At 42.6% G+C, this 27205-nt stretch overlaps 1 protein-coding gene across 2 annotated transcripts in view; it reads right to left on the bottom strand.

Moving 5' to 3' along the window:
• Positions 1–27205, bottom strand: part of pvrl2l (PVR cell adhesion molecule related 2 like) — a 326286-nt gene that overhangs the window by 140249 nt on the left and 158832 nt on the right. For both annotated transcript variants that reach the window (XM_039820448.1, XM_039820447.1), the window contains exons 5-6: positions 25753–25870; positions 25035–25183 (exon numbers count right to left, since the gene is read on the bottom strand). In XM_039820448.1, the coding sequence (XP_039676382.1) occupies positions 25035–25183; positions 25753–25870 (267 nt within the window). The remainder of the gene's footprint in view (positions 1–25034; positions 25184–25752; positions 25871–27205) is intronic.

The raw sequence follows: 27205 nt of genomic DNA on the forward strand, positions 1-27205 counted from the left end.
AACATTGTTATAACATCTGATGTACAGTTAAACACTAAAACTCCCAACGGTAGCCGTGACAACCTGGGACTTTAATTCATACTGTCACAGTGACTTCACATTAATTTAATTAATTAACAGCATAACTTGTTTTAGCAAACAAGACACCATTTTTTCCTGCCAGTGTCCGTATATCACTTTACAGTTTAGAAAGCTCCTTTACTGTTTAAAAAGGAAATACATCACATTAAGGAAGTAATGAAGTTACATTTAATGGGGCTTTTAGTCTGATTTTATGCCACCATTTGTGCACTAACTGTTGCACCACAATGAAAACATTTGATATGCAGCTTCTCTTTATATCTCCTCTATTCAACCACAGAAACCTCTGCAGACACACATGCAAACATAATTAGTCACATTCTCTTTACAAACACACAGAGCCACACATCCACACACACACACACACACATACTGTATAAATGATTAATGCTCTTAATGTCTCTCCATTCACTCATACACACAGCAGTATTACACACACACGCAAGCAAGCAAGCACGCACGCACACACACACACACACACACACACACACACACCCACACACACACCTCAAAAACATCTATTAGCCACTAGACACTAAAAGCCTTCAGTGTGTATCTTTGTCACATCTCTAACCCAGCCACAGTGGTTGTACATCACACACAAAAATTCTCTGACACACACACATTCTGCTTAATTACCCTTGATGACAGACAAACTTGCGCGCGCACACACACACACACACACACACACACACACACACACACACACACACACACACACACACACACACACGCACACTAACACGCACACACACACACAGAGTCTATTCAATTAGCCATGATTATCCCTGATCTTCACACACACATCATTTGCCCCACAAGCAAAGTCTTACACAGCCCCCTCCTGCATCCATCCAACCACCGGTGTTTCCATGACGATTTCAATCACTTCCTCATGCAACCCCTCGATGCCGCAGTGAGGGAGGAAATTTCCTGCCTAAATCATCCTCAATTTTGTCTCTTCATCACGGATTCTAGCCGGCGCTTTTCATCTCTGGCTCTCTCCCCTCGCTTTTCATCAGCATGGAAATAATCAGAGGGTGGTAAAAAAAGAAAGAAAAAAGGAAGAAAGGAAGAACTAAACTGTAAACCACACAAAAAGAGACAGAGAAAGGGAGGGGGAGAGAGAGAGAGAGAGAGAGGAAAAAGTCAGAATGACTTTTTGAAGCATCTTGTTTTTGGCATTTTTCTTGGCCCATTTAGCCTCGCTTTGCACTCTCCTCTGAGACTCTCCGGATTTTAAATGGATGCTTTCTGACACAGAGCAAGCAGATGGGATGCAAACTAAAGAGCGCAGACAGACGGGAAGGAGACAGAAAGAGTGAGAGAAAGGGAGGGGGAGGGAAAGAGGGTGTGGATAAAGGACTGGATGGATAGATGGATGAATGGACGTGGAGATAAATGGGTGGATTCATCTCTTTCAAGCTCATTACCCCTTTTCACCTTGAAAGCTCATCTGCGCTGCTTTTTTTCTGCAGAAAACACATATTCAAACTTACAAAAGGCACGCGCGGGAGTTGCATCTACTCTATATGCATGAGAACACACATCAACGCAATCCACACCCACACACACACCCAGTCTAATTAAGTTCTTCCTGTTATGTGGCACCCTGCAGGGGTTATGAACTTTAGGAGGTTTCCTAAGTGCCTCCCGACCTTCCACTCTCTACGCTCATTTAGCATCCAGCTGCTGCACACATCTTACACAAAAAAACACTCTCACACACACACACAGCAGATTTTTTTTCCCAACTCCTGGCTCAATTCACCTTAATAATTACGCTCAGCCTAAAGTGTAAATACACACAAATTACAGCCTGTACACAAACATTTGTGCAAGCCTGTGCTCATGTACGCACACAAAACACCAGAGTATGAACACACAAAAGCATCTCAACTCCTACTTGACAAGCTTTTAACAGCGAATATGTGTATTAGCACTGGATATGTAGCTTGCGCGCACACACACACACACACACACACACACACACACACACACACACACACACACACACACACACACACACACACACACACACACACACACACACACACACACACACACACACACACACACACACACACACACACACAAACAGTGTAAAAATGCCACTCTGACCGAACACCACAGGAATGTTAAGGCCTCGGAGGGAATAAACTCAGCAAGGAGTTTTACTGAGGGCAGATTAACTGTACGATTGTAAAACGCAGACATAAAAACAGTGCAAGGCAACAAAATGGAAGCAACAGGACTGGATATTGATTTGGAGTACATTCACTCACACCAGTCCGATGAGTTCAGAGCCCCATCTTAACCGCCTGCGGTGAACGTTGCAGCATACAAACTGAAACCATTAGCAGCCTTAGCTTTAGCTGTGCAGCGACGGGGCCACCGTTAAAAAAAACAGACCGATACTTAACTATGACTAATGCAGCAAGGTAAACTTGCTGCAAAGTGGAGCATCCTCAAATATATTTAAAATATTTATCCAATCTCATCACATTCAAGGTCAGGTCGAGCTTTTTAAATGGCTCAATTCATATTGAAATGTTAACGTAGTATTTACTAGGTATTTGCTTATTAACCAGCCGGTCCTTTGTATATATGTCTGTTTTTTCATGACCACACAAGGTTGTGCGATATAAAAAGGCATTTATTTGACTGGCTTTCATTTTCTTGCTTGTGCTGAAAGGGTTTAAAGACCTTTGAGCCTCATGGAGATCAAAAACAGGGGTTCACCAGGAAATAATGCTTTCATTTTCAATCCAAATCTTCTGTTATAGATGCATAGTTTTGCCATGGTAACATTCCTCTCCTGAGCCCACACGCATATCCCAAGGTGTGATGAAAATGTCTCCTCAGCCAGCAAATGATACGATTTTTCTACCTTCAACTGAATAATTATACAGGGCTGTGTGACATCCTCAAGCAGTGGATAATTAGGTAGGCCTGGAAAATGTGTGTCCCGTGTAAGATCAGCGCTGTGACCTTAAAAAGGGCTGAGAGCCTCCGGATCACAGGATGTCTTGTAACACTGTCATGCTGGGCCGTAACTGTCTGCAAGGCACAGTTCTACAATTACCCTTTAAATCTTATTACAGGTAGAAGACGGCAGTCAAGTGGTGCATGCATTTTGTAACTGATTTAATCAAACCCAGATTGCTACTTGCCAAATGAGTACTTACTACCCACTGAGCCAGCATGGTGGCCTGTGATTACCGAAACAAACCTGTAATATGAAAGAAAGGAGGTTTGTTTCCAGATCTCTGCCTGAGGATGCAATCACACCTCCGTTTTTTCCCCCCTTCTTCCGATGACAAGAGCACCACAGCTTGTAAACACCAAATCACAAGACTCTCAACTAGCTTGTTTATTGGACAGTTTTGGGAAGCAGGCATGCTGCCAGGTTAGAAAATTACTGGAAAAGGAGTGAATCAAATCCAGTAAAATTTGAGTTCCTTGCCATAATTCCCCCTCTCTCTGTGAGTACACATGAAGAAAACAGTATTGTTCCAGGCTGCCTTTTCCCATGGGTTAAATTTGTTAATGCTCAGCTTTTCCAGAGGTGAGAAACTGCTCGGTGTCAGGTATCGGCATCAGCGCATAAATACGCCACAACCTTGAAGTTTTCGGTGAAGTCTTACCAGCTGGAACACACTATGTTGTCTCAACAAGCTGCACCACATGGCTCTTGAATCCACTCTTATTTCCGAGGGTTTTGGATGGAGTTTTAATGGCACTGTCCTACATAGCCAAACCAACCGCACTAAAAGAGTAAACATGGTCATGGTTTTAATAAAACTTTCCACCCATGTGTGGTGTGAATTCATCTCAGATTTGGAAAGAATCAAATGACCTCGTTGATTTAAAACAACTGACACGTTTGAGCTGTACATTATTTGAATGATGCCAAGTTATGACTGTGATGATGGTTTGTATTTTTTATCCTCAGTGCTCGCCTGAAACTTTGAACCAGCGGAGATGATAAAAAATAGCCCCCGTCAGCCAGCTGTGTCCACATAAAAAAGCATTTAATGCAAATCCGTGGCGATCCATCATCCAACTGCGGTGCTTACTCATTGCTTGTGTGAACAAGTCGCTTTCTCTCACACACACACACTCGTACAGAGAGCTGTCAACATGAGGGGGTTCAGTAGTTTAATGAACATTATTGATGGCACGGCTACATCTCTTCTGGCGTAATTAGTGTGATGTCTCACACCTACATGTCTGCGGCTTCAAGAATTGAATGCAGAGTCTAGCTAATATGCATGGGCAGACAGGCAGGCACACACAGGCACACACACAGGCACACATGCACACACACACGCACACACACACTTATGTATCATAATCCATAACCCTGGTAAGTGCTCTTGCTTCTACACCCTGCCTGTGCTGCATTATGCACTGAATTTGCATTGCTGCTGCTGCTGCGTGTGTGTGTATGTGTATGTCTCTGACTGACTGAGTGCTGTTTGCATACTGTATGCGTAAATGTGTGCGTGTGTGTGGGTGCCAGTGTTGTGCACTGTCAAATATATTTTTAGTCCTATTCTGCTTGGCTGAATGCAGGGAGCTGATTGGATCCAGACCTTGGCTGTTGATACTGATCAACAAAAACCAGCTGAGTGAAAAACAGCCATCAGCCTCCCTCTCCCCTCTCTGTCTCCATCCCTCTCGCCCACTCTCACTCAATCCATCTCCCTCTCTAAGTCACCCTCCACTCCTCCTCTCCCTCCCTCCCTCCATTCCTCCCTCCCTCTTAAATGGGGCGGTTTGTGGCTGGGTGACTCATTTCTAAGCAAATCTGGACCGTGGAAGAGAGGAGAGTGAAAGGCAAGGGGAGTTCGGAGGGAGGTGTGGGGTTAAAGGGGCCCAAGAGAGTAGAAAGAACGAGGGGGGGAAGAGAATGAGAGAGGGGGAAATGAATATGTGCGTGCGTGCCTTTGCTCATTGCAGATGGATCACTTCCATCCTTTCCAAACAGTAGAAAAAAAGAGAGAAGGGGTAGGGGGAGAAGAAGAGGGAGGATTGGGGTGCCAGGGAAGGAGAAAAAAACAGCAAACTCAGTGTGGAGGATTAAGGCCGCTCTCTAAAGCCACTGCTCTTTTTGCTCCTTTATCCACCTCTCCCCTCTCCTCTGCTCGTGCCCTGCTCATGAATATGATCAGGAGGGCGGAAATGAAAAGCAAAGATCAAGACAGCAATAATGCTCTCCAACCCCAGAACTACTTCATGCTTATATCATGAGTTTTTATATGAGAGTTGTTGATGTTTTAGTGCACAATGACTCCAAGCGGGGCCTTTAAAATGTCTGATGTATGTGTGGTCTTTGCATTGCTGTGTGAAAGGCTTACAGTATACTGTGTCCTTTGCCGGCATGTAGGATGTAAGTAATTCATCTAATGAACATGGACATAGAGTCAGCAAGAGTTGAAAGTAAAAGAGTAAACAGTTGCCCGACTGTAAGCTACTGGGTGTTGTATTAACAACCCATTAGCCTCAGACAGCCGGCATCGTCGCCAGCTTAGCTAGTTGTACACTGATCGCAAGAAAACCCAATTAACAAATCACAAGACAACTGTAATAAAATGTTTTGGGTGATGTCATTTTCTTTCAGTCTGTGGCCCAACAGGTAAATGACGTCTCCAACCTAACGTTAGTGAAAGTGTTGACAGAAGCCAAACATACATTTTTAGATGAATAAGATGAGAGTGTGTCCAGATGTCCCTCTCCTCTGTTTGCTCAGAGCTGTTAAATTGGATGTACGGGACGCAGGGATTTTTCCTTACCTGGAAGGTATTGTAAACAAACATTGTGATTGGGTCTATATGTAGGATCAACAGTAAACCCCTCCTACCTCAAGTCTGCCAGAAATGTCAATTTATTCCTCACAATAGAGTTAACTACTGAGTGTTTATTATGTAGGGAGAAGTGAATGAGTGATTTCAGGCAGTTTGTTGGCAGACATTTTAATGCTTTACAGCACAACAGGTAGGGGTATTTTTAGGGCATATGGTAAATAGTAATAATCTGTGCTTTAAGGAAGCAACAGGTTTTACTGGAAACTAGAAACTAAAATGGTACAAGACATCGATAATTAGCAGTAATTACAGCAAACGAGCAATCGATTTACACGGTTAGACAAAGACTTAACTTAAACTGGTGAATCTGTACAAGTGAACATGACCTTGCCTAGCCAATAGAGGGGCTAATGTCATGATGAAACTTCGACCAAAATGCATAAAGGAAATTGTTCTCACCAGGTTTCCTAATTTCTATCTTAAGACAGTGTCCTAGTATTATTTTAGCATTAATTTTTAGCATTAACAGATACACATCCCTACTACATTTTTGATTGGACGACTGTTTCTCCAGCTACTAGAAACTGCCTTCAATGGGCACAACACCAGACCTATATAAATCACTGAACAAACTGGAGATGTGGGCAGTGATTTAAAGGTCTGGGACCAGGCTACTTTCCGATTCTCTCCTGCCCTATTAACACTCTCTCTCTCGTCGATCTTGACTTCATCTCCTGCTTCCTGTCTCCTTCTCTTACCTGTCCAAAGAACTTTACGTACCCAACCTTTCCTCTCTGTCTCCCTCGAACATATACCCTTACATTCCTCCTTCCCTCCCCTCTCCTTCTCTCCGCATTGATCAGTCCGTAGTGGATTAGCTGCAGATTGTGATAGCCGTCTGACCACGGCTGGCACCGAACAAGCCCTGCTGGCTAATTGAAAGACACACAATGGCCTGCAAGGTTATTAAAGACTGCTCTATTTGGCCCATTATTTATCTGTATTCCTATGCTTTATTGATGCGTCTAAGGCATTTGATAGAATTAATCATGAACGATTGTTCGTAAAATTACTAGATAGAGGTGCCCCTAAATTTTTAGTAAGAATTTTAGCGTTTTGGTATGCCCACCAAACGTTTCAGGTTAAATGGGACAATGTTGTATCTGCTCCATTCTGTGTGAGTAACGGAGTGCGGCAAGGAGGAATTCTGTCTCCTATTTTATTTAATGTTTATATGGATGAATTATCAAATCAGCTAAATAGGTTAAAAACCAGCTGTCTTGTGGGCAACACTATTGTTAATCATCTTATGTATGCAGACGACCTGGTCCTGCTCTGTCCATATAGTGCTGGGCTGCAGCAGATGCTGAAGGTGTGCTCTCAGTATGGCCTTGATTATGACATAAAGTATAACACTAAGACGACGAGGACAGGAATCAACTTTTCCGACCTTTTATTTGTCAGATAGTCCTCTTGCTGTGTGCGAGGAAATTAAATATTTAGGTCATATCATATCTGATGACTGGACAGATGACAAAGACCTCTACCGACAGCGCTGTAAAATTTACTCTCAAGCTAACATGCTTATAAGGAAGTTTTCCATGTGCTCTGACTCTGTGAAGTGTTCTCTGTTTAGAACTTACATCACACCGCTATATACTGCTCAACTGTGGTCTAACTATAAGAAAAAGAGTATACAGAGGCTCAAGGTTGCATATAATGATGCAATGAGGCTGCTGCTCCATGTCCCTAGGTGGCATAGTGCTAGCCATTTGTTCGTGTCCACTAGAGTGCCAACCTGTGAGGCACTCTTAAGACAACTGATGTTTAGTTTCATGTGTCGCCTGGACAAGTCAGAGAACCACATAATTGAAGTTCTAGTCAGCCCTGTGAAAAGCTGTTACAGATACACTTCTAGGTTAAGACAGCATTGGTGCAATAGTCTGTATATGTTATAGGTTAATATGCAATTTTTATGTATTATTGTTATATTGCTATAGGCTAATATGTAATTATTATGTATTGTTGTATCTTTTTATATTTTTATACTATGTATACTGTATTATGTGCTATATGGACTTGGGTCTGCAATAAAGCTTTATTATTATTACACACATGCACGCACACACACACAAAAAAACCACACACAAATAAATACACAGACATGCACACACACACACACACACACACACATGCACACACAATACACACACGCGCTACACACACACACACACACACACACACACACACACACACACACACACACACACACACACACACACACACACATGGGCGGTTTATTGAGGTTTCCGGATGTGTCAGGCCAGAAGGGAATAGCTCGAAGTTGCTGAGAGAAATGAGAAATGTGACTAAGCCCTCGACACAAATTGGATGTTTTGCGTGTGTTTGTATGTGTGCGCATGCATGTTTGTCTCTATAGAGTTGCAGACTGTGTGTGTCTGCGTTCATGCACTGTATCTGCTTATGTAAGTACTTATGTGAGTATGTGTGTGGATTTCGTGAGTGTGTATTTGTATGACTGTGTATCTGTACCTGGCTGTGGGAACGTAGTGCATTAAAAAGAAAGAAAAAGAGAGAGAGAGAGAGAGAGAGAGAGAGAGAGAGAGAAGAAAAAAAAAAAAAAAAAAAAAAAAAAAAAAAAAAAAAAAAAAAAGCGGCTGAGCAGTAGCAGAAGCACAGAGGTAATCATGGACCGCTCCCTCGCCAAGCTCTGACTGCAGGTAACACAACTAACATCTGACCTTGCGAGTCCTGTGAAGAATGAGCCTTGTGCATGGGTCCAAAGTTGAATGTGCATAGAACAAATAAATGTGTGCTGAGGCAGATATGGGCACAGTGTTTGCGCATATAAATTGCAGCAAGGCGATTTATGCATTGCTACCACATAATAAAAAACACGTGTATGTACAGAGAGCACAGATGTTATTCGATGTATGTAATGTGCAGTAGATACAGTCTTCCTGTATGTGTGTAATGAACTATTACATGTAATTCTGCCTGGAGCCAGTCAGCTGAAGAAATTTGAACTTGGATGGCGGATTCAGCAAAACCACAACTACAGTGTACTGAAAAGAGAGAAGAAACGAAGAACTGGAAAGAAGCCCAGAGGGGAGGTGGATACTACGGTGACCGACAGGGGCAAACGCACTGCAACTTTATTAAACATATGCAAATAGACAAAACACAAGCAAATTAAGAAATTCATTTAACAACACATGCGCAGCATTTAGCAAACGCGCTGCATATACACACAACACAACCAAATACCCAAACGCGCTGCAAATACAGAAACGATGCAAAAAGAAAAGCACACAATCCCTGAAAACAAATGCACCAGAAAAACGCTGCCTCCAGTTTACACAACGGAAGTTCTCCAGGAGCGCTAAGTGAAACAGCTTGATTTTCGACCCCACAGGGAGAGAGCGCTCTGCCGTTTTATTACCACGCGTTTACAGACACGTCTCTGCTGATTGAGTATCACCTGTGACCTGAGCCAATAAACTAGAGACACGCCCACCAAACGAGAGAAAACATATCTCAAACATAGACTTAATATTTACAGTCTATGATCTCAAAGCAGTTGCACACCATTTCCCAATGGTGCACACTGTTCTGAGATTGAACGTGACCCTCTCTCTCTCTCTCTCTCTCTCTCTCTGGGGTCGAAAATCAAGCTGTTCCACTTAGCGCTCCCCCTAGAGGCCTGGAGAACTTCCGTTGTGTAATCTGGATGCAGCGTTTTTTGTTGTTGCATTTGTTTTCGGACATTGTGTGCTTTTCTTTTTGCATCGTTTATTATATTTGCAGCGTGTTTGTGTAATTGGTTGGGTTGTGTGTAAATGCTGCGCATGTGTTGTCAAATTAATGACATTTCTTTTCCTAATTTGCTTGTGTATTGTCTATTTGCGCGCGTTTCATTCAATTGCAGTGCATTTGCCCCTGTCGGCCACCGTAGGATACAGTACTTGGACACGTCTAGGAGTAGGCGCGTGTTCGTTTGTGCATTCATGGGTCACCCACACACTGCCTCTTCCCTGATTGAAACCAGCAGTGGCTCGGCTCAGCGCAGCTCTATCAATGAGCTCACCATTCTCTTCTGGCTGCAGCAGTAAAAGGGAACGCCTTTGAAATCTTGACTGCATCAACCCGCCCAGGCCCCAAATGTAAAATATTTAGGCAAGAAACGTAGAGAAACATCTACCTCTCTTTAAAATATTTAGACTATATACCACGCAATACTCAACCCTCTCGACCTCTTTGCTCTTATTCCAACTCTGCTGGCGTATCAATAATGCATCCTGTTTCGACAACATGGATCCATATCAAAGTAGAGGCCAGGTTTGGTTGATGGGAAGTCGAATACACCACAGACCAGTTTGGTACATTTTTGGACAGGAGATCACACCTTTCGGCGGGCCCTTTAAATGAGATCGCTGTGGTGAAATATGAGGTCATGGATCACATATTAAAGCTCATTTCCTGACTAGTTTTAGTGCGTAACTTTTTGATATTAATAAACGTCCGTAACATTCAAGCCATTGCCAAATGACTTGCTACAAAGCTAATTAAAGCGCCCATATTATGCTCATTTTCAGGTTCATAACTGTATTTTAAGGTTGTACCAGAATAGGTTTACATGGTTTAATTTTCAAAAAACACCATATTTTTGTTGTACTGCACAGCTCTCTCTCACTGCTGCAGATCCTCTTTTCACCTGGTTTCTGTTTTAGCTACAGAGTGAGACCTCTTTTCATCTTCTTCTTCTGTACTATCTTTGATTGCACTCGCACATGCTCAGTAGCTCAGATGTAGAGCATGTCAGCTAGCTAACTCTAGAGACAGTAAAAGAAAGCCTGTTTCTCCAACTTTGGTCAGTTACAAGGCAGGATTAGCTGGGAGACTTCTAAATGAGGGCACACATGTAAGTAGTTCTTTTGTAGATTATGGTGAACTTGTGTGTGTTGTAGCAGTGCTTTGCTATTGAGAACGACGTAGCATGCTAGCGTTAGCATGCTAATGCTAACGGTTAGCATGCTAACGAGCTAACGGTTGTGGTTAGCCAGCTCATTTCGGACTGTGACGTCACAGTCCGAGCCGATTTTGAACAGCTCACTAGGAGACTGAAGGCAGGACACATTCAGAAACCGTATCTCACTCAAAACATCATGGATAGATTTTTTTCAAAGTTTGTATGTGTGTGGAAGCACCAGAGACACAAAAGAACACCCCAAATCCCAGAAAAAGTGATTTTTTCATAATATGGGCACTTTAAGACCATCAGCTCCACACAACTCTCTCTGGATTTCTCAGTGTGGCTATGTTCAGAAGATTGTGGTGTCCGGCGACTTTCGCTCGCAGAAACTCGAATGAAGATAATTACCTCTTCTGAAGAGTCCATCATGTTTTTTTAATCCTCCGTGTCCTCCTCGGTCCTCCTTGGCTACTAGCAAATGCGTGTAAGGAGGGGGGGGGGGCCCGACAGTTTTGTTGTCATTACTTAGAATTCCTCATGGGGCGGCACAAACCCCATGAGGAATTCGCACTATAGCTTTAAACAACAAAGGCATCCCAGTGTCAATTCATTGCACAGATTTCAATACAGTCTAATGTCTAATACTAATGTCAAGAAAGCCCTTATCATTATCTCACATTGAGCCTCAAAACTGTTCATTAACTGCCAGCAGGGTCCAGTGATATCATTTTATCAAACAAAAAAGAATACAGGATGCAGACCTCTCTTTGTTTAGTTTTTATCAGATTGAGACCTTCTTGTTGGGTTTTGCCTGCCTCCTCTTAAGCGTGTAAAAAAGAATTGTCCTTGATGAACTAAATGGCACCTGTAACTTTTAAAAGAGAAGACCTTCTGTGTCGGCTTGTGAAAGCAGGTCTCGCTCAATTAACAAATCACTGCTTTTGTCTTGAAGGACAAAAAAGGAACAGCCACCGGCTGAGAATGTAACACCAACTTTTGGCTCGCTTCCCGGAAAATAATCTAGCAAAGAGACTTGGGTAGGAATAACCAGACTTTCATTCTGTGCAGTCATCACCCTACACATTTCTCCGTATTCACCTCTTGATCCCTATTTTTGTTCATTTTCAGTGTGCCAAAGGCCTAATCCCCTCTGTTAATTTATAATTTGTTCCTGTACCACACAGCCACTTTTGCGAATGTACAGCTATTATGTTCCATGGAAGTATTTGGTATTATAAGCCAATTACAGGCCTAGTCCTAATTAGGTGTAATTTATGTACAACCCACAGAACAGGAAATTCCTCCAAATACCAATCTACTTCACTCAATTAGCTCAAATAATGTTAGTGTTTGGATCAGACCTTTAAATACTTTTCATGGAATATATTCTTGTATATGCTGTAACTATTTTTGCTGGCCTAATTTACAAACTGTATATTGGTGGCATGGGCCCGGTGTGTTTTCGAGATGTTCTGCTGAACTTACGGCACATTCTCTTACAACACCCGAACATGAAAAGTCAGCATTGAATCTTGAATGGGAAAAAACTACGAGATCAAATTTGACATTTTAGCACTGACTATAGAAATACTGAGGGAGTGGAGCTGCAGTGAGGGCTGCTGGTGCACTCACACAGACTGATGATGGGACCGAGCTGTTGACCTTTCAATAATGAGACCTTCTCTCTCCCCCACCAGGCCACTCGAAATGTCCCTAACACACATTTACTATTCTTCCCCTGAAGGTGACTTGCACTGCACATTGAGGGGACAGGGTACTACTGTAGATCATGTAATGTTAAAGACATTACACACACGCACACACAGGCACACGCACGCACGCATGCACGCACACACAGACAGTACTACACAGCAAGGACAAATATGCAGTCAACACTTCATCAAAAAAATCTCATCAATCTTTTTAAAGATACGACAACAGAGAATTATAAACTCTACATTTACAGCTCTAGCTACAGCTGTTATTATGGTGTAGCTTCTCCCACTTGTTGGAGCACTAGTGTTTATTCTCATTTTGATTCAATATACAAAATCTTTGGATTTAAAGAGCATACAGAACTGCCCCAGAAATGAGAATAAACATCGCTTACATTTTAATTGCTAGCACATGTAGCACGTCCACTCCCACCCAATCGTTAACCACCCCGCCGAGCCGAATCTGCCTTTCATTGGGGAGGGGGGGGGCAACTTGTTCTAGCTTCTCCATGTATGTACAATTATAAGAACGACAGAGTGACTGTGTGAATATGAGAAAAAGAGCGTGTTATCCAGTACTGAAAACCCGACATGTCCTGAGGTTAAACTGCACTGTGTCTATTTCATTTAGTGTTATCTGGGCCCTATGACATCTCTACTCGGAATGATTATTAAATCTTAATAAAGAAGATTAAGAATAAAGAAGAAGTACTGGGGGGTTTCATTCTCAGGGACTCCTTCTGGCTGTTTTAGTTGAACAGAAATAATGTATAACTCTGTATAATTATATCTCAATAGTAGTTATCACGCTCTGCAATGTCAAATGGGGTTAAGATATTGAAACAAACACCTGAAAATACTCAAGGCATTACTTGATGCTGCCTGGGAACTAGGCCTGCACGATAAATCGTTCTAAAATCGCGATCTCGATTCACCCCTGTTCACGATTGAATTTTTAAATGACTTTGATTTTTTTTTTTTTCTCCTTCAATTAATTTATTGAAAGCATTTGACATTGACATTAACATGTTTTAATTATGTAAATACATGTTCAAGGAGTTCAGATAGAGCCTGTATCAGGGCCATATTTAGTTATTTAGTTATATGTCACTAGTTTTGGTAACCTACTGTACTTAAATGGCCAGTGTGTACTTCATGTTCTTTATTCATTGAAGCCTCTATGTTTACAGGCTTGTGGTGATGCACAATGTGCTATAGGTGCCATCTATGTTTGGTACTGCCAATTTGTTTTGTTTTGTCATGGTTCGCGTGTGCAATAAACATTACACTTCGTGAGAAAAAAATCGTGGCAGAGAATCGTGATATCAATTCTAAGCAAAAAAAAAATTGTGATTCATATTTTTCCCCCGAATCGTGCAGGCCCACTGGAAACACAGCTGATATTTTACCCATAATGCAACAAACCTGTGTGCTCAGCTCCACTCTACAGAGGAAGTCTCAGCCATCCACCACCAAAAAAAAAAAAAAATCACACAACTGGAGATGGGATGATTATTTTCTACCGCTGCTCGATAAGTACAAACACCGTTACAAACACCGCAGCGTTTCCCTCTAATTGCCTCTGGGTCAGTCTCTTTCTGAGATCCTGAATGAGTTCTAGTCATGGACCCCAAATATGAGCCAGTGGAAATGTTACATACAGACAGCTTTATTTAATTTTTTTCTTTCTGAGCCCCGCACTGGTGGCGGTAATCTGTTGACTGGACGGTCATCCTGCTGGGAGACAGATAAATAGACTGAAGTCACTGCTGCCGGGCACCTGCTGATACTGAGGTCAGATATAAGCCTCCCCCCCACCTCAAATCAATCTACGTGGATGGCTTTACACCCGCCCCCACCCATGTGCGTGTGCGTGTGTGTGTGTGTGTGTGTGTGTGTGTGTGTGTGTGTGTGTGTGTGTGTGTGATAAGCCGTAGCCTGGAGGCTCTCCTCAGCTCTTATCTCCCTGACAGACTTTACCCCTGCACGGCCGCGGCCCCAACAGTCACACTGAGGGGGCAACAGCGGAGCGTTTTCTGTGATTTCTCGAAAGTTTCCATCAGATTTCCCCAGCTTTTGTTTCTTGATTGTCAGAGAAAACAGACAGAGCCCCCCTTCCCTCACTTTCTTGTTTCTCATTTTCGGGGGGGATGAACTTCACTGGGAAATCACTCTGCTGTGGAAATAAAACTCATCCGGATGAAATCTTCCCCTCCGGGTGTTTCTGCCAAAATTTGGATTCTCCCCGAGCTGCCCGAGTTACACAACTGATAAGTAGATCAGTAATTAAACAGACTGAAATCACAATGAAATTAAAAAAAAGATTTGTCTACCCTAGTCTACACTATGGGAATTATATTTGTTATTATTAAAAGTATTAAACATTCACCACCTCAACTCAACACCGTTCTGATATTTTTCAATTAAAATCTTTTTTTTGTAGTGAGTAGAAAGTCAATATTATTGTCCTCAAACTTTTCAACCATCTGCACCTCAATCTCTCCTATCAGCTAAAATCTGAAACGTAGCGATTTTAATTGTGACAACTTTAATTTGGTTCACCCATAAACAAATGTGCTCCTGGCGGTTTACCGGTGGATCCAATTTACTTATTTTCAAGAATTTGTCACAGCCAAAAAAAAAAAAAAAAACTATTCCTGACACTAACCACCTCTCCCTGTGTGGTGTTTCATCACAAAATGTTATTCGGAGCAACACGTTTGTTAATAACCCCACACAGACGCAGCATGCTGGATTGTAGTGAAGTCTCTGACAACACTGTTGGTTTTTAGCCGCTTCGCAGAACCCAGCCTCCAGCTTTGATGAATAACAACTGTAAGCGTGCGAGCCCGGGCAGGCGAGCCGAACACAGGTAGTAATCATAATAAGGTAAAAACACAAAACGGCAAGGCTTCAAAATCACACGGCTAATTGATCCTGTGAGAATCTCCAGACAAAATCAAGCAAACAGCATTAATTCAGTTAAAAAATACCACCACCGTTTGTCTTCTCAGTGGATTTTATGATTTGTGTTAATACTGTAAACAGAGTTTCTCTGGTTAGACATCTGTTGTGTTGCATTTTTGGCAGTGTGAAGATATTAAAATCCAAGCCCATCAAATTGAGCCAAGAATAAACCAGAACCCCACTTAACGTCCACGAGATGTTCAGCAGGAGGTCGCTTGCTCTTTTTTTTTTTCTTACCCTGCATTTCACTAAATCAGATGCTACAGCGTTGTGGCCTGGAGCGCACACTAGACGAAACTAAATCAGCTCCATCAAGACGTGAAGATTAGATGGGATGTGACTGGTAGTCTAAACAGGAGGCCATTTCCTGTCTGTTACTGTAGCAACACATCATATATACAGGAAGCCCCCAATAAGCTGCCGAGACATGGCAGTTAGGGTTTATGTCTGTACTTTACATGTGTGTATGAGAAAGATTGAGTGAGAAAGAATTGTATGGCTGGCTCAACCTGTATGTAATTAGCAGAACTGGGTAGGATCCTGTAACAGAGTTCACGTAGCGTGTTTCTAAAAGCATTTTAAGCGAGAAATATGCCATGAAGTTGCTGTATCTGTATTTAGTTCAGATCGACAACGGTCAGTTTAAAAGATTTCCGTGAGTTTTTTTGAAAAGTTTGCAGAGTAATGTACTCTATTTGACATTTAGAAAATATTATACTGTTACAACTATTCCACTATCACGCAACCCGGTGTGTGTGTGTGTGTGTGTCTGCATACAGTATGTGAGTTTCATTAAGCCTCTGCAGGGGTTGGCTCAGGGTTTATGTCCGAGAGAGTCAGTGCCGTTTTCCCCCCCAATGACTACATCATCTGATTATTTTATGCACAAAGCTGCATGGTCCAATTTGTTCATGTGTGCATGTGTGAAACACTGCGTGTAACATTGTGTGTATATGTATGTGTGTGCGTGTGTGTGTGCGTGTGTATCTGCAAAATGAATATGTGCCTTTCCGCTGGCCAGCTATCTCGCTTGCCGCAGGCAATCCAGGAAATGCTTCTCCACTGGTCCCCTCAGATGTGACTGTGTACGAGTGTGTGTGTGTGTGTGTGTGTGTGTGTGTGTGTGTGTGTGTGTGAGTGTGTATGTATTTGAACGACAACAACAGCCCCCAGCCCAGTGCCAGCTGGACTCCCCATGAAAGGGCTGGATGTATGGGGGGGGGAGGGAATAGAGTGATGAGTGGAGAGGTAGAGGACAGCGGAGGTCACAGCCTGCTGCCAGTTTGCTCTTTCAAACTGGACCAGAAGTCATGAGAGTTTTTAGAGGACTTTCCTGACGCTCTCCTCCTGCTGCTACCTCTACCTCTACCATCTCCATCCATTTTTTCACCCTCTCCACCCCCCAACACTAAGTATTGCCTTTATCTCAGTTTTCAGCCCTTCTGCAATCTTTTTTTCTGCTGGCCACCCCACCTCAAATCCACTCCCATCCTCTACTCTTTTTTCTGCCAACATCCTCTCTCTCTCTCTCTCTCTCTCTCTCTCTCTCTCAGTGAACGGTGTGCTGGGCAGATCCAGCTGGCACCGTGGCAACCAAGCAAGCCATGCATAGCTGGCATCATGTGCATGTGAACGGATGGAAGGGTGTGTGTGTGTGTGTGTGTGTGTGTGGGGGGGCTAAGGGGGCTGCTGTACACATTTCACTCTTGTCAGCAAAACACTTAAGAAAAAATTCTCAAGCTGTCTTACAGAAGCGTTTACTCCTAAGAGCCCAGGGAACATGAGAGAGAAAGACTGTGTGTAGATGTGTGTCTCTGTGTGTGTGTGTGTGTCTGTGTGTGTGTGTGTGTGTGCGTCCCAAAATGCCTCAAAATCCACTACCTCTCCACTTCAGTCTCTTCTTCCTCCTGTCTCACCTCTCTTCACCCCTTCCTTTCTTTCTCACACAACCCCACATCTTTTCCTCCTTTAAGTCGTGGCCCTGGTGGGGGCTGAAGAGAAATAACGTCACGTGATAGCTGCTTGACGGCAGCAGAAAAGCCAGACAGCACTGTGCTTTCATCTACCATTTAACAGAACAGAGAGGAGCTGTTAACAGTTCTCAGCAGGGACATTAGCGGGGTGTGCTGGGCCCGTGTACACAAAGTGCCGGGGTATTAACTGTTACATTATTAAGAGCCGGAACCTTCCACGCCTGACAGTTTAGATCTCATGCTGAGAGCTGGATTCTATCACTACAGTTAATGAAAAGTGGTTTACTTGTGATCGTTTTTCCTTTAGGAAACACAGATGTTAAGTGAACAAAAGCAGGATCACTGTGATCCGAAGACATGGTATGGTTTTGGTTTTTACCGAAGGCACTGTGTTAAGGTAAGACGTCAAGCCATGTCGGAGTCAGTGAAACCTTCAGAAAACAGCTTTCTATGATGATGATAACTTCCACGCTACTGTAACTGCACTCCAAAATAAAAAAATAAAGCTGTAATCAACAGTGTTGTAGTCAAGTCACCTACTGTCGAGTCCGAGTCAAGTCTCGAGTCCCCAGTGTTCGAGTCCTAGTCCAAGTCCATTTCACCAAAAAGACTCTGAGTCGATTTCGAGTCACCGATACCTGAGTTCGGGTCAGAGTCGAGTCACGAGTCCAAAGAATAGTGACTCGAGTCAGACTCGAGTACGCCACCACTGCCTGTTACACATACAAATAGTCAGAAACTTCTGAGTCCTATTTTTTTAATGCGCAAGTCCGACTTCATTAATCCTTGCGTCCTAGTCCAAGTCATTAGTGGACGAGTCCAAGTCGAATCACGGGTACTCCATCACTGAATCAACTACAGTCACAACAAACTAATCTCAAATTCTCGTTATAGCACGGTTTAGCCGCAACGTGGCATACAGAGCCATGCTAATTATTAGGCATTTTGTCTGCAACCTCACAGGAGAAGATAATATTGATATGATCAGCCTGCTCTGTAAAAAGGTCAGCTCAGGCCAAAGCTGTGTCTTGTGTTGAACTAATTGGCCCAATACATGCATGGTACTGCAGGTGACGAGAGAACAAGAACCATCTCAAAATGTCTTGCTGTGTTGAACTCCAAGCACCAAGAAGATTTCATTATTGGACCACGGGGAGGCTTTTATTGTGAACCAGCTGTGGGAAATGCAATACAGGTTCACCAAGGTCAGTGGTGTATAGTCAAACATGAGACGATATAACAGTTACAGTTTCATTTTGTCTACAGAGGATTTTTAATTTGACGATTTTAGAGCGAGGAACGGAGCTGTTTCGATTAAAGGAAGAAGAAAAGTTGCAACGTGTACTTGTTGCCTCCAACATGTTATCAAGGTAAACAGCATTTACTGTGCCATGCTGTCCTATGTATGTGCAGGCAACACAAAGGTTCAGGTGCGCAATCATATTGCTACATTTTGTTTGAAGTTTCCGTGACGTGACGCTTACGGTCTATGGTTCAGGCTCAAACACACGGAGCTCTGAAGCAGACCCATGCTTCACTTTGTGTCCACTCTCGCTGTAAAAATAGAGATGAGCCGCGGGCTTCCGTGGTCTGTGAAGCTTTAGGTAATCATAATGGACGCGCTGTGCTGTGGGCATGCTGCAGCAGATGTGTCGCACTCTATGTAGTTTTGCCGTAGTTTGGGTTTTCCACCTCCGATGTGAAGCAGTGTTCAGCCACTTCCCTAAACATTCAGACACCAGAGTCTCAAACGGGGCTCTATGTGTCTGTCAGAAGGTCTGAGATCTACCGTCTCAGCAGAGCAATCACGTAATGTACAGCAGACTATGGTGCAGGTGGATTATTTCTGGAAATATTGTGACTTTATACTATACGTAATATGATAACTTTATTTTTCTCAAAATATCAAAACTCCTCCAAAGCCAGAGAACACAGATGGGATGAGTTATATTTTTAATGTGCAGAATGTTTTGAGTATAAGCTGAAACACGTCTGAAATATTACAGTCCAGGGGTTTATTAACTGATCAAAATTAATTAATGTATCATTCACATTATTTAAGTGCCACATGCACATTTAAAGAGGTTACTCCATCAACAAAAGACGCAAAAGAGGAGGGAAGAGTAAATTAGGCCTAGATGTGTGTTGACTCAGCAGAGATAACATTAAATGAGAAAAGTTAATCTACAGGAGAATAAATATTTGAAAGGAAATACAGAATGCCTGAGAGCCTTACCGCATTATATTCCATTATGTTTTTATATTTTGATTTGTCACCTAGGTTTCCCTTTACATAAATAAAGATATTTCCAGCATAAATTGATGCAAAAAAAGGTAGAAATAGGTGCATGAAAGTTCACCAGAATTCAGGAAATTAAGTGAATGTTCTGGGGGAGGACCCCCACACCCCCCACATCATGTGTAGCCCCACAAATCTGGAAACAAAACGTTTGCCTTTGAGTTGCCTGGCCAGCTGTGATTAGGCCAAATGTATGTGCCATCTAACTAACATCATCAAACTGGGCGGCTGAAATGAACATACACTGGCTATTAACAAGCTGGGTTGTTGTGATCTGCTCTGCGTGCATTACATTTAGTTTGTTTTAATGGGTCCGGGCTAAGCCCCGAAGGTCCTCAAGTCCTATAAACGCCCCTGCATGCTGATCATGATAATAATAAACTATTCCAAATGTTAAGTTGGTTCAGCAATTCAATTGCTAGAGTTTGGTTTAAGAGCTTATTTGCACAATTTCATTTGGTTTCTTTCAAATTATAAAAACATTCACTTTCTGTTAGAGACTTAAAGAACTTTGTAGACAGACAGACAGAAAGACAGACCGACAGACAGACAGGTATATGATTAATTCGTTCAGTGGGTTCAGTGGTTTAACTGCTGGTGTGTGCTTTAATTAGTAACTGACATGTTGCAGAATGAGTCGTGCCTATAATTGCGTTTTAGAAAGGTGAATCTAATGATGTAGTTGTTTTGTGATTCACTACCAGTGGCAGACTGGCCATCTGGAGTGTTGGGAGTTTCCCTGGTGGGCTGCCTTCAGACTTGGGCTGAAGCAAAAGAAGAATAATCTAAATAGTCATCGGGCTGGGGTTCTGATGACTGGCCCGGGGGGTTTGAGCTGGTGGCCCAATTCATCTTGAGGGAAGCTCTCATTATAGGTCATGATTCACCGGCTGTCGCCACAATTAGGAGTTTATTCACTGTCCGTTTGCGATGCTAGTTTAGTTTAGTTTATTAGTTTACAATGTCGTGGACAGTCCCCCTTAATTCACTGTAGAGTAAAAGGAGCAGCTTTAGCCTCTACGGCTAATTTCCAGCTGTAGTCCCTGGCCAGCTGACAATAGGCATCCTAAAATGCAATGGTTAACAAATTAAAATACATTACATCTATAATGACAACAGGCCTAAGCAAAAAGAATTAAGACCTCCAAACAAGTGGCACACAAACAAGCAAGCAAGCACAGATGATCACAAAGGCATTGAAGCAGTCCATGCAATGAAGACAATACAAAGGAGACAAAAGAAAGGAGAATAGTCAAAGAGGCCACATTGAAAGCATATACAAGACATAACATGGAGGCAGGCAGCAGAGATGGAATGGCAGCAACAATGACTATGTCACATCTAACCCACATCGCATCTGAAACATTAATGTGTGCAGGTATAGTTATCGGACAGCCATGTTTTAAGGTGTGTCGTTAAGGTGGAATATGTATGTATATCTTTGATGCTAGTAGGTATTCACATGGTCTTGAAAAGGACTATGACTCTATGGTGTAGTGGTTAAGGTTTATTTTTTTTTATAAAATGTTTATGTTTATTTGTATAGGAATAGACACATTATCAAAATGAGTCTGTTTAAAGCTTATTGCACTCCTCTGTATACTGCTCCCTTATGGACTAAGTTAAAAAAGGCAAGCATGTAGAAGCACAAGGTTGCTTATAATGACTGTATGAAGATACTGCTCAACAAACCCAGGTGTTCTAGTGCAAGTGACCTGTTCTGTAATGCAGGGGTCAGCACCTTCCAGGCATTGTTGTGGAGTCTCATCTACAAATTCATTTGTCGCCTGAACATCTCCCAAAATAGCATTGTTATGCTATTAGTAAATCCTAGGTTTAGTGCCATACGATACCAATCATCACTATGGAAACACTGGTATAAGTGTCTTTTATAGAAATGTAGTATTTGTTGTTTCTTCTGGTTTTTATTTCTTTGTATATGTTTCTATTTCTTTTTAAGGTATGCTGTATGTCATGTCTGTGTCTTTTAAATGGACCTTGAGTCTGGAATAAAAAGTTGATGATGATTAGCATGTACAATTCACTGTGCAATTCCTCCTAGCATAGCATTCATAGTCTAAGGTTGTATTATTGGGCTACATATCTGACCCAATGCTGTAGTGGTTAAAGCTATGGTGCGTAGTTCCTGTCGCCCCAATGAGGAATTCTAAGTAATGACAACAAAACTGTTGGCGCGTCCACATGATACAAGCCTTCAGTGACCACGCACCACTCCCACCCCTCCTCCACAGCGATTGCAGCCAAGGAGGACACGGAGGATTAAAAAAACTTGATGCATTCTTCAGAAGAGGTAATTATCTTCACTCGAGTTTCTTTGCGCGAAAGTCGCCACAATCTTCTGAACACAGTCATACTGAGAAATCCAGAGAGAGTTGTGTGGAGCTGATGGTAGCAACTCCTTTGGCAATGGCTTGAATGTAACGGACATTCATTAATATAAAAAAAGTTACGCACTAAAGCTTTAAGGCTTTTGAGTGTAGGTTTGACGGTTTTAAGTTCAAAGCTCACCTGTAAATATACATAAATAAATATTCCTCAAATTAAATGATAAGCTAGTTTAATTCTTAAGCCCAGGGCAATCATTTTTATTGTCCAAGAGCCTAAAATAATAGTTTCCCTTCCCGCTTTGACACCAACTTGAATCAGACATGCAAATGTATCAATAGCAAAAGCTAGGATTTGTCAAGCTGATATTTTAAAGAATCACATTAATGCTGAAATAACAATTTTGGCATTTAAAAGCAGCACAGACGCAAAGAGTGAGGATTTCTACCAATAACAAACAGGTGGCAGGTTAGGTGAAGAGGCTGCCATGTACAAATACAGGTCACAGCTTTGACTCACTGCAACAGCCAGTTGAAGTCACTCTTATCAGTCAAGTTGTGTCAAAGTGTCCTTGAGCAATTACAGCGATTCCCCGATGTACTCGTGGGAAGTCACTTTGGATGAGTGTGTCAGCTAAAACGCAAAAAAATAAAAAAATAAAATAAAACAGTATAGAAAAGCTGCTTGTTTGTTCACTCAGCAAAGCGCTCTGTCAGCCCACACATCGCCAGCTTCAAGTCCTGGCACTCAAACTATAAGTAAACGTGTTAAACTGGGAGATTAAGTCACTAACTTACTTTATACCCATCCAGTTATTTGACAGTGGTGGAACACCAAGGACACATCTACCACAGAGGAGGATGGATCACAATGTCTGGGCTTGATGTCAGGTACTTGGAAAGGTAGAAAAAAAGTGTTGTGTGCCAAACTCAAAGTGCTCAAAGCATGAGTGTGTACTTTGCGAGCAATGTGTGAAGATGTTACATGTGTCTGCAAAGTATTTCAGGTTGTTAGGCTTATGTACGTGTGTATGTGTGCTAGAAGGGAGTGTACCCTCCCTGATACTTTGAGTCAGTCACATTGCTACGCTTCCAGCGAGAACAGTAGCAGCTTAGCCACTTCTGAACCTCCCACACATCCCTCCCAACACACTGCCTGGCTACAAAGCATCTTTGTTCTCAAAGGAGACCATTCAAATCTCCAGCTCCGATTTCCCACGGATTTTCTAAATGTAGCTTTCTCGCTGTCTTTTGGCAAAAGAGTAGATGTTTTTTTTTTTTCATTGTAAACTCAGTATTGGTGATTATTCCAATTAATTCCACAAAAAAAAAAAAGTTGTACATAGAAGAAGGAAGGAAAGCGTTTTGACCATTAAAGCAGACAGTGGGGAGTGCAACACAGTGGGAAACACACACACACACACACACACACACACACACACACACACACACACACACACACACACACACACAAAAAAAAAAAAAAAAACAAACAAACACACACACACACACACACACACACACACACACACAGTGATTAAAAAAAGTACACTCTTACAGGTTTCGAGGCCTACCTGCTGATGTGCTGTGAGGCATGTCAGCATGCGCACATGTTCCTGGGTTTGTGTGTGTGCTTGCGAGTGCAGGTGTATGTGTGTGTCGGATCAATGTGTGAAAGCGTCAAAGGGAAAGACAAAAAAAAAAATAAAAACCCGACCGAACACTGCGGCAACAGCAGCCGAATCACCGGACTATCAAATGTCAAAAGACCCAGCAGAATGATCAAGAGTGCATGCAGACACAACTGTCATACTCGTACCAGACAGAAGGGGAGAGAAAACGTAAAAGAAGAAACTCGTGCTTAAGAGGTGTTAGTTGCTATGAAAGAAAATAGTGGATCCAAAGAAGGGAAAACAAGGAAGAAAAACAAAGAAAAACAAACCTGGGCAAACTGGCTCACACCAACTTGAACCCCTTGGAAGAATTTAAAAACCCTTCAACAATCCCAACAGTGTCGTGTCCACTACAGGGCCAGAACGCTGCAACGAGGGCCTACTCTCAGACTCATAAACCACCACTCACATTTGATTTACGTCCAGCAGAGCTACAGTTTCCCAGTCGCAGCTTGGCCGTATAGATCCCAGTTTCGAGAGAGTGGTTTTCGATCTTAAAAGTTATAAACATTTGGAGTTGGCCCTTGTCCTGCAATTTGGCCCTGCTGTGGGGTAAGGTCAATCAAAAGCCTCTGCCGCGCTTTGCTGAAAGCCGGCCAGCAAGGAGGAAGAGACGGAGAAAAATCCAATGTGAAGATTGAGAGAGACCAGCATCCCTGCAGCTCTCAGATCAGCTCTGATCCCAGCATGTGTGTGTGTGTGTGTGTGTGTGTGTGTGTGTGTGTGTGCATGTGTGTGTTAGAGAGAAAGAGATATAGGTTTCTGTGCATGCATGTGTGCAAGTGTATCTGCATGTCTGAGGAGGGATGTGGCCTGTATGTGCATGCAAACGTCTATCTGAGTGTTTGAGTGTGGACGTGTCAAGACGCACACAACAGACTGTACACGTGTACACGTACACCTGTGCACGGGATAATGTATGGTAGTAGAACCAGCTGGTGTGATTCTCAGTGTGTGTGTTGTGTGTGTGTGTGTGTATTTGAAAAAATTGTCCCATTGTGTCTGATGGGATGTTGTGCCTTGTCACCTGTGCTGTGTTCATCATATTTGCAATATAAAATATACATGCATCTGTACTGTACTGTAGTCTATGTTGTGTGCATCTGTGTTGTGCACACTTCCACACACGTGCAGCACGTATGTGCGCGTGTGTGTTGCGTTTAGTTTTACGGACTCACCGATGACGATGGTGGTGATCTGGAATTTGCTGGCCCCGTGCTTGTTCTTGACCTCGCAGATGAAAGTGGTGTTGACGGCGTCGTCCACCTTCCTCACCATCAACTTGTTGCCGCTCACCTCCACCGAGTCTGGCAGAGCACCGGACGCCCTGGGGAGAAGGTAGCAGGAGGGACAGGAAGGAAGTAAGGAAGTAAGGAAGTAAGGAAGGAATACAGGAGGGGTAAGTGGTGGAGAAGATGGATGGGGAGATAGAAAAGGACAGGAAAAATGAGGGATAACAGAGGAATAGGAATAGATAAGAAAGAGGACAGAGGGAGGGAGGAAAAAGCAGTGAGGAGATCATATGTTTTGAGTCAGTGGACAAAATGAGATGAAGCAAAATAATATCAAAAAGACAAATCGATAAGAGAGAGGGAGAGGAGGAGAGGAGAGAAAAAGAAGAAAGGGAGAAAGATGGGGGGAAAGATAGAGACATGAAAAACAAGGAAAAAATAAAGAGGCGGTTAATGACTTAGATTCAAAGACAGCACTGATGTGAGCTAAAGCACAGACATGGGAACAGCATGTGTTTCCCTATCAAAAACCACTAAGAAATGATCCTTAAAGAGGAAGGCTTCTGTCGCGATTACAGCAACAATTAGAAACTCTGTCGCTCTCTCCGAGGGAGGTGGAGGGAGACGCATCAACATGTACAGACGGACGGAGTGGGATTCTTACGCGGTCCAGGTGACAATGGTGGGCGGAGGGTTGCCGTTGGCCATGCAGACCAGCGCGGCGCCCGAACGGCCGACGTACCAGTTGTTGTCGTAGCCCTCTATGGACACAGAGGGGGGGACTGAAAGACAGAGAGAGAAAGAGAGAGAGTTGATTTATTTATTATTTCATCACCTATCAATGAAACTGAGATTCGTAACGTTTTTTTTTCCAGATTTTCTGCTCAGGTTTGCTCAGAGTTCACAGATCCGCCCCACAACACAGCGCACTGTGTCCGATGCCAATGTCTTGTTTTTCTCTCCTGGAGCTAAGGGGGAGCTCGCTTTATGAATCATGGGGTTCAGGAAAATAGATGATTTTCATGACTTCATAAATTACTTGATATGAAAGAAAAAATAAAAACAGATATGGCACACAGCACATTCGATATAAATGTGATTTTTTATTGAATTTGGCTAAAGAATACCTTCATTGATGTTATTTGTTTATGGTACTTCCTAAATCCTGTTGCCTTCAGGGCCTTGGACTTGAAACTTAGAACATAAAGCCACTTTATGAACCTACATTTTAAAAGACTGTTTAACCTTTTTTAAGGATCAGCAGACATACATACTTATACATATATATTTACTTGACTCTTTGCACCAATTTGTGCGGTTCATGATGACCTTTGGGTCCAAGCCACAAGCGTCTTTTCGTAACATGTGGTGCGCGGTGCACTGTCAGAGGGGGTTAGAGGATTAATCATCAACACAATGCCATCAGACTGTCTTCATGAATCTCTTATTGTTTTATTATCCGTGTCAAAAAGTTGCGTCACAAACAAAACCTCCATGCAAGACAGAAAAGGGATGGTATGCCCTGTGTGTATGGTGATGTGAGAAAGCTGTGCTATATCCTTAGTTAAAAAAAAAAAAAAAACTCACTACCTTAAAGAGATTTTCTTCTCACACTGGGAGGATGAGAAAATCAGTTAGCGTCACTCTCATAAGAATCTTATTTTACAGTGAAGGCAAACCAAAGTGATGTGTGTATGAAGTTAAAACCCGCAGAACAGAAAAGCTTAGCTCTCTGTCAATCTCTCGCTCTCTGAGAAGGGAAAAACAGAGAGGGAGAGAGAGACAGAGAGAGAGGAGTGTGAGGACAGGACAGTGTGTGGGAGGGTAAGTGTGTGGTGTGATGATGTGTGTGTCTGTGGTTCTCCTAGAGAGCGTTGACCTATAAAAGCTGATCCGAGTTACACAGCAGACAGGAGACATGATCCCTCACACCATCACTAAACTAACACATACACACTGAGGAGTCGCAGTGTGTAAGTGTGTGTGCTCCGGCACTTCTATCTTTGTGAGGACCAAGTATCAGAGAGAAGACATTTTTGCCGTTCTTCACCTTGATTAAAGGTTGGTTTTAAAGTGAAAATTAGGTTCAAGTTAGGTTTAGAGACTAAGAAGTGAGT

The sequence above is a fragment of the Perca fluviatilis genome, chromosome 13, assembly GCF_010015445.1.
Source record: "Perca fluviatilis chromosome 13, GENO_Pfluv_1.0, whole genome shotgun sequence".
NCBI lineage: Eukaryota > Metazoa > Chordata > Actinopteri > Perciformes > Percidae > Perca > Perca fluviatilis.